The sequence below is a fragment of the Schistocerca americana genome, chromosome 7 (genome assembly GCF_021461395.2).
Source record: "Schistocerca americana isolate TAMUIC-IGC-003095 chromosome 7, iqSchAmer2.1, whole genome shotgun sequence".
In the NCBI taxonomy this organism is placed as follows: domain Eukaryota; kingdom Metazoa; phylum Arthropoda; class Insecta; order Orthoptera; family Acrididae; genus Schistocerca; species Schistocerca americana.
The window spans coordinates 193,466,915-193,483,118 of record NC_060125.1 but is presented as its reverse complement, the minus strand read 5'-3'; the positions used below and the strand labels follow the sequence as shown (position 1 = coordinate 193,483,118).

The following is a 16,204-nucleotide window of genomic DNA, read 5'->3' as shown; positions in this document are numbered from 1 at the left end:
GAAAGTACACAGGAGTACACATCAGGGAAGTGGGAATATTCTGTCTGTACTGAAGTTTTAGCTCCACACTCAAGAGGGCAATGAGGTAGAGAACAATTGTGTTGTAGCCACATTATCCTCCATACCACCAAAGGTGTGTCTTCTAGCAGAAAAGATGGTGTTACCTGCAGGAAGTGCATATATGTCTCATCTGTGAGGTGGTTGCCAATAATCACCAACCACACTATGAGGCTACACCATTGTTGATAGTTTGCTGCCACCATCCCATGGGGATCCTCTGTAGCCCCAAGGTTAGTGTTGTGAAGATTGATGATACCACACCTCAAAAAGGTAGCCTAACTTGTGAACAGGATGAGTGACAGAAATCCCAGCACTGCGGTGGTGTGTACAACGAACCAGTAACAAAACTGTTACTGTGGGGTCCCGTAGGTAATAAGGTCTCCGTGCATTGCAAGTGATACAGATTGTGGCAGTTGCGGAGAATGCTGGTGGGCCACCTGCCTGGTGCTGATAGGAGGATCACTCTCGAGGTTTCTTTAACTTCACCTTTGTGTGAGTAGAATTCCTTTGGAACACGTTTTCAGCCATATGCCCATATAATGTTTTCTGCTCTTTATACACTCTGGCATCATTTCCTGTTCTCGTTCATCAAAATCATATCATTTAGTTAACTTTTTTTGGAGCTGAGAAGAAATTGGCAGAAATTGAAATGGGTGGGAAAAATTGTGTTAAAGAAATGTGGAGAAACAATGAAAGATGAGTGAATATCAGGAGGGAAAGGGAGAGGGGGTGAGGAGGGGGGGGGGGGGGGAGGGAGAGAGAGAGAGAGAGAGAGAGAGAGAGAGAGAGAGAGAGAGAGAGAGAGAGAGAGAGAGGGGGGGGGGGAGAGAGAGAGAGGGGGGGGGGGAGAGAGAGAGAGGGGGGGGGGAGAGAGAGAGAGAGGGGGGGGGGGGGAGATATGCTTTGAGATGAAGGGAATGTGATCTTGTGTAGTCGTAAGTCACCTCCCCACTAGCGGCCTCAAACTCTTTGACTGGTTTGTTGAACCAATCAGTGCAGCATTTTTGTTTCCCTTCCCCATGCTGCAATCGCCCCCCTCTCTTCTGCCATTTGATGGTAGTGTTTCACGAGGGAAACAAATATTTTAGATGGTGGTAGACTAGATTAATTCTAATAAAACATGTCCAATTTTTATTGATTAGGGAGATACAGCTGTAGACAACAACCCAAACAAATACACTAGGTGTTAAGCAAAAGCAAATGATTAAGATCAAAGTTGATTTCCATAAATTTGACCTGTGACTTATGAGCACTTCGATATGAGCACTTCGATATGAGCACTTCGATATGAGCACTTCGATATGAGCACTTCGATATGAGCACTTCGATATGAGCACTTCGATATGAGCACTTCGATATGAGCACTTCGATATGAGCACTTCGATATGAGCACTTCGATATGAGCACTTCGATATGAGCACTTCGATATGAGCACTTCGATATGAGCACTTCGATATGAGCACTTCGATATGAGCACTTCGATATGAGCACTTCGATATGAGCACTTCGATATGAGCACTTCGATATGAGCACTTCGATACGAGCACTTCGATACGAGCACTTTCAGATTCTCGTCTACTCCCCAGGGAGCTTGCCGCTCTTCGGCGGGTTCGTGCTTGGCTACTACGGGCCCCAGCCTTTGCAGCATGCTTTCCCTTCCATGCTGCATGTCTATCCTGTTGCTGTTCTTTTTCTCCTCCTTGAACATGCCTGGGCTGTTTTTGGAAATGTGATATGCATTTTCAGTAGTCAATATCAGAACACTCTCCACTGTTTTTATTCCTTTTTCCTTTCGTCATTCAATTTCTCCCATCCTTCCTCCGCTTCGACGTTTGAGGTTCCTCTTTTCTTCTTCCTCCCTGTATGCTCCTGAAGGCCGACCCACGTGTATTGACGGATAACAGGTGACTGAGTAACATGTAATTCCCAGCCCCGGGTCAACACGTAGGGTTTGCATGTTCCCCCTTGTACAGGCCAGGCCCAGGGATGGGTGATTGCCGAAGCTGTGACCTTCCCAAATTGCCAATTGGTTCCCCTGTCAGGAGTTCGTGAGGTGTGATCTGAGGTGTGAACAATCACCTAAGGCGGATGTGCCCCCCTCTGAAGGGTGTCCCCAGTTGGGGGAGCATGTCATTGGAGACGCTGGCAGTCATGGGGGATTTTCTCACAATGAGCCAATCGTCTTCACTGTGAAAGGCTACAATATGTAAATGGAATGAGACTAACAATTCAAAGACCCTCCCAGCTGCACCACAGTTCCTCGTGGTTTCACGTACTGAAGACAGTCAGTGTTTTGCTACGGTAAATCAGTTGATTATTCGGAAAGGTGTTGATACAATTGCTGGCCGTGTAAAATCCTGCTCTCGTTTGCGCAATGGCACTCTGCTTTTGGAGAATACTTCTGATTCTCAAGCACAACTACTGTTCGCATCGAGACCCATCAAATGCTCAAACCCATGGTGTTATTTACACTAGGCTGCTAAATGGTCAGACTGAGGCAGAAATCCAAATGTACCTCTCTGATCAGGGTGTCATTGCAGTCCATTGGGTGATGAAAAATGCCTCATTAGTGCCCACACACGCTCTCTTTCTCACTTTTGATAGAATTGTTCTTCAGTCAAAGATCAAAGCAGGTTATGAAGTTACCACAGTCAGACCGCATATTCCGAACCTTATGTCATCATTACAACCACACTCAAGAATCCTGTCGACACCCAGCCAAATGTGTAACCTGTGATAGGGATGCACACGAGGGTGACTGTCCGCCTCCTCCTCCTCCCCACTGCATCAATTGCAATGGTGACCATGGCGCCTCCTCCCTCTATTGTCCTGTGTATCTCAATGAGTGGGCTGTTTAGGAGATCCGGTTGGAAGAGGAAGTGTGCCTTATGTGGTCACTAACAAGTTGTTGGCTAGTCGGAAACCCTGCTTTCTACCATCTGGCACCTACCGTACTGTTCTTGCTGCATCTCACTCCACGCAGACATGCGACCTCAGATTTAACAACTTAGTTGTGAAATTGCCCAGCATCATAGTTGCATCATCATCTCCTCCTCCAGCTGCGCAGCATGCCACCAAACTTTTGCCTCACAGGGCGAAGTCACCAGCCAGACAACTGGCAGGCCGGAAAGGACAGAAAGAATACTCGTGTGAAGACTTCTTACATCCCTCTAGCCAACCAACATCCAAGTCATCCTCTGCCAATCGGAAAGGCTCTAAGAAGTCAAACAAAGGCAAACGTGAAGGTGCCCTTCGATGGTGTCACCATGTTCGCTCTCAGCCAGCCACCCTCTGTGTCACTGGTGCACACCACCAACCATTTTTCTGCCCTGCACTCCACAGGCTGACAGAAGGAGAATGCCGATGCTTCTGTAGATCTCGTGGAGCAGGATCCTCCTGCCTCTGTGCCCTGTAGTAGCGAGTCTTAGAAGGTTAGCACTCGGCAGCCACCGAGGGGAGCTGCTGAGGTGACACCCCTTCATTTTTTCCTCATCATGACTCCTCCAATGGACCATTCGCAGTTCCGATCGAACAAATAGGGTTTACGGCTGCTCTTAGAATTGCAGCGTCTGTTTGTACTCTGCCTTCTGGAAACAAAATTGTGTCCTCACGAACGCTTCAAGCTCTTGAGTTTCTTCCCAGTCCATTTTGACCTTCCCCCTGAGGACGGCATTCCATCTCGTGGGGGAGTTATGCTGTTCATACAAGATGACATTAATAGTCAACCCATCTCCCTGACTTCCCGCCTTCAAGCTATTGCAGTTTGCCTTTTCCTTCCTCTCTTGACATTTTCCCTTTGTACCGTTTTCATTTCTCTGTCATTCAGTGTCACCAGGGCAGATACTCACCAGTTTATTCAGCAGCTACATCACCTCTTTCTGCTGCTCGGTGACTTTAATGCGCAGCATCCTCTTTGCGGTTCTCCCAGAACATGTCCGAGTGGTGCCCTATTGGCTGACCTTCTCAATCAACTTAACCTCTTCTGCCTTAACACAGGAGCACCCACGTTCCTTTAAGACTCCACACACACTTATTCCCATTTGGACCTCTGCTTCTGCACTGCCCAGCTTGCCCATCGTCTAGAGTGGTCCATTCTCTCTGACATGTACTTGAGTGACCATTTCCCATGTGGTACCCATTTGCTGACTCCTACCCCACCTACATGCATGCCCAAATGGCAGGTTACTAAGCCCGAATGGAGGCTTTATTCCTCCCTGGCAACCTTCGACAAATTTTTCCCCAGTTGTGATGACCAGGTAGAATATCTTACAAACGTTGTCCTTACTGCTGCATGCAGAACGTTCCATTCTTTGCACTTCCTCTTTACCTCGCCAAGCCCCGGTCCCTTGGTGGACTGAGGCTTGCTGTGACACAATTTGCATGCAGAGATGTGCTCTCGGCATTTTTAACGGTCATCCTATGATGGCAAACTGCATTCAATATAAACAGTTGCATGCACAGTGTCGTCACGTTTTTTAGGATAGCAAAAAAAGCTAGCTGGATTTTATTCACTGGTTCTTTTAACAGTTCCACACCCTCTTCTGTCGTGTAGGCCAACCGCCGACAGCTCTCTGGAACCAAGAATCATTTCCCAATTGTCACCCTGACAGTAGCACGTGATGTCATCACGGACCGTATTGCTATCTCCAACACCCTGAACTGCAATGTTGCAGAGATTTCGAGGTCCTGCCGCTATCACCCTGCCTTCCTCCATCAGAAATTAATGGAGGAGGCTCAGGTGATACCATTCTCTCCTCAGAATCGTGAGTGCTACAATGCCGCCTTTACTATGAGGGAGCTAGATCATGCTCTCACTTCATCCCTATCCTCCGCCCCAGGGCCAAACGACGTTCCCATTCAGGTGTTACAGAACCTTTATGTAGTGGGAAAGCACTTTCTGCTTCATATGTACAACCACATCTGGGCAGAGGGCACATTTCCCAGACACTGTCGTGAAGCCACTGTCATGCCCATACCTAAGCCCAGTAAGAACAGACACCTTCCTTCTACTTCCCACCTCATTTCTCTCACCAGCTGTGTTTGCAAGGTGATGGAACATATGGTTCATGCCTGGCTGGTATGGTAGCTCGAGTCTCGCAATTTAGTAACCACTACACAGTGTGGATTTTTGAGCATGCTGTTTTGCAGTTGACCATCTTGTCACTTTGTCCACCCATGTCATGAACAGTTTTCTGTGGAAATCCCAGACTGAGGCAGTGTTTCTTGATTTGGAGAAAGCTTACGACACCTGCTGGAGGACTGGTAGCCTCTGTACTCTCTATATGTGGGGTTTCCATGGCCACCTGCCGCGTTCCCTTTAGGAATTTCGAAAAGACAGAGTTTTCAAGGTACATGTAGGTTCTGCCTTGTTGGACACCATTATTGAGGAAAATTGTGTTACTCAGTGTTCCGTCCTGAGTGTAATCCTTTTTTTCTATTGCCATTAACCCTGTAATGGCCTGTCTCCTGCTGGGCATTTCTAGCTCCTTTTCATTGACGATTTTGCAATCTATTGCAGTTCTCCATGGGCCTGTCTCTTTGAGTGGCAGCTTCAGCTGTGTCTCGATCATCTTTACTCATAAAGAATTGACAGTGGTCTTCGTTTTTCCATTGACAAAACCATTCATATGAATTTCTGCAAGTGCAGTTGGTTTCTTCCACTGTCTTTACATCTTGGGCCTGTTGCTTTTCCGTTCATGCAGTTCCTGGAGCTCATACTTGATAGGAAACTTTCTTGGTCCTCCCACATGTCTTACTGGGCAGTCTGCTGTATGTGGTCCCTCAATGTCCTATGTATCCTCAGTGGTACTTCTTGGGGAGCAGACTGAACCACCCTCCTCCATTTGTGCTGGTCCCTTGTCCATTCGAAACTAGACTACAGGTGTTTCGTTTATGCATCTGCACGTCTGTCCATCTTACACCTTCTCAATACTATCCACTATCGTGGCATCCGTTTGGCCACTGCTCCCTTCTGCAGTAGCCCGGTAGAGTGTCTGTATGAAGAAGCTGCTGAACTACAGCTATCCTACCGCTGTGACTTTCTCCTCAGCAGATATGTATGCAGTTTGTCTGCCATGCGTGGGCGCCCATCCTATGCCTCCTTCGATGAATCCTTTTGTCGCCAGTATGGGGCATGTCCCTCTTCTGTTACCTCCTGGAGTTCGCTTGTGGCTCTTGCTCCGCCAGCTTAACTTCATGCTATCTGCAACTTCACCACCTTGGCTTCGTGCGGTGGCCCATGTTCACCTTGGCCTTCATTCACTTCCTAAGGACACTACTCCAGTCTTGGTCTATCGCCTTCAGTTTCACAACTTATGCATGGAACTTCGCGATGGTACCTTTGTGTACACTGATGGCTCTCGGACTGACCGTGGTGTCATGTGTGCCTTTTTTCATTGGCAATGACGGTTTTCAGTGTTGGCTTCTGGGACATTGCTCAGTATTTACAGCAGAGCTCCTCATGCTGTATCAGGCTGTGCAGTACATCCGGCAACACAGGTCTTTATATAGCGTCATCCGCTCTGACACTCTGTGTCCTTCAAAGCCTCTGTATGATGTACACCATTCATCCCTAAGTGCAACAGGTCAAGGAAAGCTTTCACTTGCTCATTCTTGATGAGCCACTGTGATGTTTATGTGGGTTCCTCGTCATGTCGGTCAGAGTGGAAAGGAGGCGGCTGATGGTGCTGTGAAGGCTGCAGTCCTCGTACCTCAGCCTGCTAGTTCTTACATTCCCTCTGATGATCTGTGTTTTGCTGTCTGTCAGCAGAGGGTGTCACTTTGGCATCAGCATTGGTCCTCCCTTCATGGGAACAAGCTCCAGGGTTTTAAGCCTCTCCCAGTGGCTTGGACAACCTCCTCTGTGCCCTCTCGTCGTGAGGAGATCATTCTAGCTACGTTGTGTATCGGGCACTGTCTCTTTGGCAATCACCATTAAGTGGTGCTCCCCCACCACTTTCTACTCATTGAGCTCAACCGTTGTTTGCCCACGATTTCCTAACAAAATGCCCTTTATGTTCTTGTTCACGTTTGTCATCTGTGTTATTGGCCGTTTTAGTGAACGAAGCGTGGGCTATCGACCGCATTTTACGTTTTATCCTAGCAATGTCGCGAAGGCCATTTAATTTTGAGTTCAACACCTCCACTTCTCTCTCTGGCTAAAAGCTAATGGGGTAAGTTTAGGGGAGCTTGGTGAACAAGAAATGTGTACATTTGTGCCAGTCCATGTTCTGGTGAACATTAGGTTTTGATGGTGTCGCCTAACAACTCGAATGTGCTGGGGCTTTGTCATGCTGGAAGAACATAATTATCCTTGTATCCAAAGAAACCTCTTCCATTAACGGTGGAACAATCCAGTAGAATTAGCCGATGAATAACAATCACACTTGATAAATTCAGTTATGTAAATTCAAGCATAGCTGCACAGCTTTAACTTTAAACAAAAATGACAATTGATAAATGAAACCATAGTACCTGGAGTACCAATACACAATATGGAAACTTAACTCTGTAACCAGTACAAACTGGACAGATTTTATGCAGAATGTTTTATTCAAATTAGTTTATACTACAATCACCTTTACTATTCGTCCTGAAATAGCTTGTAGATCTCATCAGCTGATATTGATCTCAGTCTTACTTTTTTACATTAACACTTTTGGATTGGTCTCTGTGCTATTACTCTGCCACATATTCAGCATATTAAAGTTTGGTTTGACTCCCTTCTTTCATCCACAGTTAGTGATTTTGATGACTTCTGGAGGTAGTTACCTGTTCAAGTAATGTGTGCTTGGATTTAAAGTTTTCAGTAGTTTGAATCAATTTTAACCACATTTGTCTGTAAGTATTTAATGTAAGGGTGCTCAGGAGCTGGTAGTTCAGTGACCCAAAACCATACGTAAGCATAATCACATTCATTTTTCCAAATCTGACAATAGTTTGGGAGGAACATCTTTTATAGAACCCTGTCTGTGGTGTAGAACAGGTACCTTCACTTTCTTACTATATGGATAGTTACTTTGCCCAAAAAGTAAAGGACTTGCCATTTTGAAATTGTGGAGCCCTAAGGTACCCAAGAGAAATTGGTACTTGCACTGTTCATCCTGAAGCTCTACCTCCTTGTGCAAGCCAAGGAGAGTATGCAGATTATTTATTTATTTTTATCTTCCAAGGATCATATCACAATGATGTAAGAGTTGTTATGGTTGTGCAGTAAGAGTAAATAGCTCAAAATATAGATATCTATGGAATACTTTAATATGCTCTATAAGGATAGCACAGTGGTCGGCCATTACCTTGACGAAGGAACCATAATGGCATTTGCATGAAGTGATCTTGGAAAACCATGGGAAACCCGGATGAGGATGGCTGGACAGAGCGAACACCATCCTTTGAATATGTAAGTGTCTTTAACAGCTGCACTATATGATTCAGTCGGTCTGTTATACGATGTTGTTAGATTTACACACAACTATATTCCGATCATTAGTAATATATGAAAACATAGCTTTGCTCTTCACTGCTGCACACAGTAAGGACACCCATTCAGGTATGCTCCGTGTTTCCTTCCCGTCATCGCCTCTGTCCATCGAGTTGGGAAAGGGGGGGGGGGGGGAGTGTTCAGCAAACATTAGTCATTACTACCTGATACATGACATTCTTGCAAAAGCAGTAAACTGTGCTCATGTATTGAAATGTGACAAGTCCTGTAGTTAACCCCTTTGTTTATTACCCCTTACTCTGAGTCCTTCAAGTAACCTTTAATTGCGTAGTATGCAGTGGTTGTGAAGAATGTTTTAGCTGCCATTCTGAAAAGACATATTTCAATAATCTTTCATTTCCTTGGGCAATGTATTTTAAAATTTTATGCCCTGATAAAAGATACTGTTATGATGCGGGTTTTTTTGTTTATATATAAAAAATTGTAATCCCATACTGGTTCTAATTCCACAATTATGTATTAGTGGGGTAGTTAGCAGCTTTGTGATCCCAGATATGCACCACATGTTGGTAGGTGTACTCACTTGGTGCAGTAAGGATGCCCAGCTTTCTGAAACAGTTCTTTACATCATGCCTGTCTACTACTTCTAGTTATTATTCTTATGGGCCTTTATGAAGTTTAAATATTGTATCCATGTTTTGCACTTTCAGTACCTAGAAAGACTTCCACAGCTAAGAATTGAGGGTACATAGGACTAGTATGTCACTTCAAGACATGTCATTTACAAAATGATGATAAAATTCTAATAACATAACATGCTGACATCCTTTTATCTAGTATCTTTTATGGCACTGGGAGTCCTAACAGTGACCATTGATCCAGGTGTACACTGCTGTGGGTGGTGAAGCTTCTGGTTTGTGCAGGTACCTCTCTTGGATTTAAACTATATGATATCAGTGGATGCCCATCTGCTGGTGCAGCTGGAGACTGTTCATCCAGATCTGGCATCACAAGACAAGAGAATTTCACATAGGACATACTCCTCTCAGAAACTAGTAGACCAGTGAACTAGCCCTACTCAAATGAAAATAAAATTGCACATTACCCTGTTCAGTAGACTGATTGCCCTCCGAACATGAAATACAAGCTGGGAAATCCTCACAATAATTCAGATTTCCCAAAGAGGTGGATGGTTGGCACATTAATAAATATGGACAATACACCTACCCTATATAAACAACATATGATTGAACAGCAATTCAGTTTTATCCCATTTCATCTTTGCTACCCCAAACTCCCAGTACCTAGCTGTATCACAATGGAACTGCCATGGATAGCATCCTCTTCTGGCTGAATTCAAGCAACTAGTATCCATCCCAATGTGCATTCATTGATTTATACTTTTTATAGGAATCACAACTAATTGCTGAACATCTGTCGACAGTTCGACAATGCTGTGTGTCCAGTAAAAACCTCACAAATATAGAATGGTCCACCACTCAATCTACAGTGAAAAGGTACTGCTGGCATGTGATCTCAAAGCATATTATTAGAGTACACTTAATTACAGTAAGAACAATGTATATTGTCCACTTGATAGAAATATACATTACGAGGATTTTGGATTGGTGAGCAGTGCAAATATGGACAACAGAGCCCAAGTATTTGTAAAACTCCTTTATTACCTAGATGTGTGCCTGATGAATAATGAACAGCATCTCACTTTGTAGTGTTGCACGTGATACATTCAGTCTGTAGTTGCTGCCTGGAACCAATGGACAGAGGCACACTCACGATGATCTGAGATAAATATCCCATCGTCTTGTTGATTCCACATTTCCAATTTACCAGTGTGTTTTCACAGTGGTCCTTGAAAATTGCAGTCTTGCACGCACACACCTCTGCTGCGCAAGTCGTGCTAAACAAAATGTATCGAGTGCAAGACTCTGTGAATATCATTCTTCAAGCTGCAAAAATGACAATGCCTGTATAGTCTGGATCCACTAAATCCAAGTTGGTTTCCTGGTGGTTGCAATAAATGTCTGACACAGCTAAAGATTGGTGATGAATCTACAGTAGTAGATGACGGCCCTCAACTATCAGCTTAATCCTATTTAAAGTAATGAGGATGAGATCATGGTGCTCTGCCAAACAGTAGTAAAAAATCTTTTGGCAGCACCATTTTGGTTCACTCACTGGACGTATTCAGACAGTTCAACTTCAGGACAACTTGAGGGACCCAGTCAATATTTACGAAAATTGAAATACTTCATACTGATACCCATAAACTCGCTGAACCCCCTAATGACATATTACACACGAATGTCAACATAAGTAGGACATTCAGCAGTACATATACATAGTCTTCTTCCGCACGTAATCTTGAAATATCCTTTGGGCAGATCAACACAGATAGCTCAATAGATTGTGTTAAGTTGGGCCTTCAGATGCCCATAAGTTTTTTAACCTCATTCTCTGCTGAAGGAATTTAGCATTTATACAGTGAAATTGACAGCTGCTTTCCAAGCCCTCACTTACATCAAAACTCACTCCGTCTATGAAATTTGTGTATGCAGTGACCCTCAGTGCTCCTATATAGTTATTGTCTTCCTTTGTATTCAGAATGATGGCAGCATTCTTGGAAATGTTGCAGAGATGAGCTAGTTAGGCAGCTGTTGAAACTGAAACACACACTCTCAACCCCTAGAACTGATTTTGTGATTAATTTACAATCATCCTATGTTTTTTTGCTAGTATGGGGAAAGTGTGTTGGGTGTATTTTCTGCCGTAGGTTTCTTTCACAGGGAACCTTTTGACGCACCTTTCTAATACTGGCATCATTGACACCACCTTTCTGTTACCCTTCTGGGCGTTGTTTTTTAGGGTGCGAAAACAACTGAGGTCATACCTTTAGAACACCTGTAAGTAAAAAAAGTTAAAAATGACTATACGTTAAGCCCAATCGACAGAAGGAAGGAGAGCTAAAATAAGGACTTCCTCTTGGAGAAAAGTCTACAAAATACGCTGTAGAGACAAAAGGTTCCAAACCAAAGATTAAATGTTCTTTGCTGTATCACAATAGATAAAAAGTAAAATGCATTGGACAGCCCATGTCCTGTTCACTAAAATGGCCGATAACTCAGACGGCAAACATACACTGGAAAAAAAAAAAAAAAAAAACTTTGGGTCAGGAAATGGTGAAGTGTAAAAAGTTGATGACAATGAGAAAAGAAGACCAGTTGTGACACCAAAGTGATATCATCTGTCAACATATGGCAACATGGAGACCAACCAAAGATATGGAAGAGCTAGCAGGCTGAGGTAGGACTACTGCAGCCTTAACAGCAGCGTCAGCAGACTCATTTCCAATCAGACTGATGTGACCAGCGACACACATGAACATCACAGTGGCTCCCTCAGCAGTGAGAAAGTGGGAGCTTTGTTGGACCTGTAGCACTAAGGGATGGACTGTGTACAGCATACAGAGGCTCTGAAGGGCACTGAGAGAATTGAAGCATATGGCAGTTGAAAAGTATGTCACCATACTTGCTGGGTGGCCTGGTAAAGGGCGAAGAGCTCTGCTGTACAAATAGTGGTATTCTGGAAGCCATTGCTGAAAATGGTAGGTGCCAGTGACAATGGCACACAAGACACCATGGTTGGTCTTGAAGTCATAATTGTACATGAAGTACACCAAGTAGCATGAAGCCAAGGCAATGTGGGGTTCACACCAACTAGGAACAAGGCAGGTAGCACTGAAGTTAAGCTGGGAGTTGCGGGACTAATAACCTTGTCTTTAAGTCTCATTAATCCACATTCATTTATTCTTGAGTTGCCCATCTTAAATGTTGTAAAGGTAGAACTGTTTGTGTTTTATTTGGATACCTGGATATGAAGACTTCTTTGCTGCACGTTGTCATTTATCATTAAATTTTGTGTAATACATACATATAACAAAAGTGTGTGTGTGTGTGTGTGTGTGTGTGTGTGTGTGTGTGTGTGTGTGTGTGTGTGTGTTTTTCTCCACAGCTCCTTCTAAACCAGTGGACCAATTCCAACTAAACTTGGTGTGAATGTCTTCTATTGTCAGCAATAATTGCTCTGGGGGCAACCACCTATCTACCATAATTCAGTCTGAGATATGATGTCATGAACAATGAGATGCATGAAAAATTGCTGCATTGTGCATCATGTAAAAAATTTATCACTGATTTGCTACTAGCTTTGTTCACAACACATTTTGCAGCCAGTATTGACATGTGCCCCTTTTAATGTTACTTTATCCACCTGTCCTAATACCTTTTGGATATTACCAATTTCTGCTACTCGTCTTCTAACCTAAAGTGGGTGAAGTGAAAAAGGCGTAGCTGAATTAATTGTACTTAGCTTTTTGATGTTGAAGTTCTGATGATAGTGTCCCAAGCCGCCACGTCTTCTTAATGTGCAAGCTTGTGAAAATAGGTTCTGGTAGTAGTTTAAGTTGACGTTTGCCTTTAAATAAATAATCTTGGCCCTGATTTCATTTTCTACCACAAGTTTTAATTCAAGATGCTGATATACTGTCACAACTGATTTAAATATTTACATATATTAGTGATGACAACAGTTTACAGAGTGACCCTCAGCATACATCCGCTTCCCAGCATCCATGCCAACCAAATGGCAATGGTATACTTCATTTGATTGGGCCGTGTTTTCAAGTGGCTGGTTTGCAGTTTTGTTTTTTCTACAAACAGATTAAATCTGTTGTATGTTCCGTATCAGGATTTGCAAATAATAAAAGTAATTTTGTTGTGAATAGTTCCGTGAGTCAGCTAAGCTGAATTCGAAATTATGATGCAATTTTCATATTTCAAATTTGTGTATTTTGTATTTGGGATAACTGACAAAAGCTACGAAGCATTTCAGTGTCTTTTGGTGAGTGTACTTACAAAATTATATCATTGTATGACACACAGTTCAGGAGATTTGACATGTTAAACACTGAATTGCATGAAAAAAATTGCATCATGGATGAAGTTTTAATACATTTACTTTTTAGTACTGAGACACTCCCACAGTCAAGTCAACTTAAAGGAAATCCTGACACCTGGCAGCACTTTTGATAGCTTTCAATTGTGAAGTGCAAAATAAATGTAGATGAAGACAATGGCCGTCTTTAGAGCTATGAAGAGGCGTTACCATAAAGACATTAGAAAATCACATTGTAGACCTGCGAAACAGCTGTGCCCAGTGTACAGAAACTATTTCATATTTTCAAAAGTCTTTTCGCAAATACATGGAAATGAAAATGTTTTGCTGTTAAATCACAAACACAGTTTATATTGTTTTTGTTTCTAATAGAAAATTGGCAAAATGAATACCTAACATTACTGGCTTTGTTAGCTAGTATATTATAATTACGGACATGAATTTGTTGTAATTTTAGGTGCCAATTTTTATGTTTGGATGTAAAATTCAGTGTGGAATCTGTTAAACTTGTGTGATTTTGGAACCTCCCTTGAAGATGTTTTTGGTTAGCTGATTTGAAGCAATTTTTAATTATGTGTATTGTTTATTTCAGTTCCTTTAATTTTCCTCAACATCATAACAATAGTAATAAAGCTGCTTCTTGGATGACATTTGATGGAAATGTAATGACGTGAAACATCTGAACTGACTTGTGTGCAAAAGAACAGTGCTTTTGGGAAATGGCATGGATTGCAGTTTGTGTGTATGTTGAAGCTAATGATCCATATAAGATGAACCGTTGTTTCTGTACAGCTGTTGTTTTGGTATAGCTTATTGAAAATTTCCCTTTTATGAATAAAGATATTTTTATACTTAAAATATTCTTAAGCTTGCCTTCCTTCATCAAGTAACACATAAGAAAGAGTTTAAGTGATTAAAGTTGTGTAGCTACCCTTTAACGCGTACTGGGACAGGTAAGATTCCATGCTATATCTCAGTTGCTAATTTTTTTTCAGTTTTGTGTGTAATTTGTATAGCAGTGCAACAGTGTGAACTCACAGCAAGTGAAAAGAAATACATTTTACATGGAGGAGAAGACAAACTATTTATTAACAGCAAAAATGTAGACTATGATGATCATGGAAGAAATTTTAACAGAAATCCAGGATGAATGTAACATTATTAGCAGAGCTGCTGAGTCGCAGATAGGCACAACAAAAAGACTGTCAGAAATGGAGATAGAATGAAAACACACACACACACACACACACACACACACACACACACACACACACATACTCTGCAGTCTCTGGCTGCTGAGGCCACACCAGCCTCAGCAGCCAGAGGCTGTGTGTGTGTGTGTGTGTGTGTGTGTGTGTGTGTGTGTGTGTGTGTGTGAGGGGGGGTGGGGTTACCTCTGACGAAGGCCTTGTTTGAGCTCATTTTCTGACAGTCTTTCTGTTGTGCCTATCTGTGACTCAGCATCTCCACAATATGGTGAGTAGCAACTATCCTTTCCACGAAGATATTATGAATAGTGCCTAAAATAATGAATAAGAAACAGTGTGACATTAGTCTTATGGGAAATTGCCTCCCACTGTCTGCTGATGCAATAAATTTTTTCATAGTTTAGATAGAATTTAAATGTTACTTTTTATGTAAATATTAATTAGGGCAAAGTAAAGAAGTAAATCTTGTACGACCTTTGTTAAAAAAAATGGTATGTGGTGAATATGAGGACTTTGTAGTACATTTTGCATTGCTAACATATGTAGCACTGTTTTCTAATTAATTAAACTGATTGTTAATTGAATTTATTGCCAAATTGTGATGTCACCAATAAAATTGGATACCTCACAGATGCATCTTGTTGGCTTTTAAAACAGAATTATTGATCACTGGATCTCCATTTGCTTAAAGGGTTACATTTGGTTAAAGGGTTAGTGATTGTAAGGAATTTGTTAGCCTTAGTTTTCATTTACTGAATTACATATTTAATTGACTTCATAAATAGTATCAAATTCTTCAGCATATTATGCTGTTGGATGTGAGGTGTCTTGTTTCTCTGTACCTTGTGAGATTGCAGTGGTATGAACAAGAATTTCCTGGGTCAGCAGCCCCCATCCTTGACAGTATGTCCAATGGTGTCATGTCACATATGGTGCAGCAGGTACCTGAGGTGCATTTCCTGAGTGTAATGTCACAACAGGGATGAATTGACAGACACAAAGACAGAACTTTTTTTGAAACTAAGAAAAGTGATGATTAATTTTGTCTTAGAAAACTGAAGGACCGATAGATCAGGAGAATGACACAGAAAGGAAACTATTGTAGAAAAGAGAAGTAAGAGGAAGAGCAAGCCATTGAAGATGTGAGTAAACAGGTAAGTACCCCTAGATGCAGTGGTTTAAGACCAGCTGGATGATGTAGAGGGCTAGTTTCCAGCTTCAAATTCAGTTTGTTGGGCTTCAGGATCTAAATGATTTGAATGACTGAACAGGCATATGTGCTTTCATTTAAAAACATTCTCAGAAACAGGGTACAGCTATTGCCAGTATGATATAAATGTCTGAAAGCACTGTCTAAACTGGTGGTACCTAAATACAACCAGATGTTTTGACTGTACTCTTATTAAGATAATACTCTTTAGGTGTTGTTATCAAACTAGGGTCACATGGGTCAGTAATCCAGTACATATACTGTATTTATTCCATTTTCCACCATCTCTGACTATTCAGAACTTTACGGATCTGT

At 42.3% G+C, this 16,204-nt stretch overlaps 1 protein-coding gene across 1 annotated transcript in view; it reads left to right on the top strand.

Moving 5' to 3' along the window:
• LOC124622252 (immediate early response 3-interacting protein 1) overlaps nucleotides 1-14,329 on the top strand; it is a 29,230-nt gene extending 14,901 nt beyond the window's left edge. Inside the window, exon 3 of the mRNA XM_047147910.1 lies at nucleotides 14,064-14,329. Within this exon, the coding sequence (XP_047003866.1) occupies nucleotides 14,064-14,119 (56 nt within the window). The 3' untranslated portion in view covers nucleotides 14,120-14,329. The remainder of the gene's footprint in view (nucleotides 1-14,063) is intronic.
• Nucleotides 14,330-16,204: the final 1,875 nt, after the last annotated feature.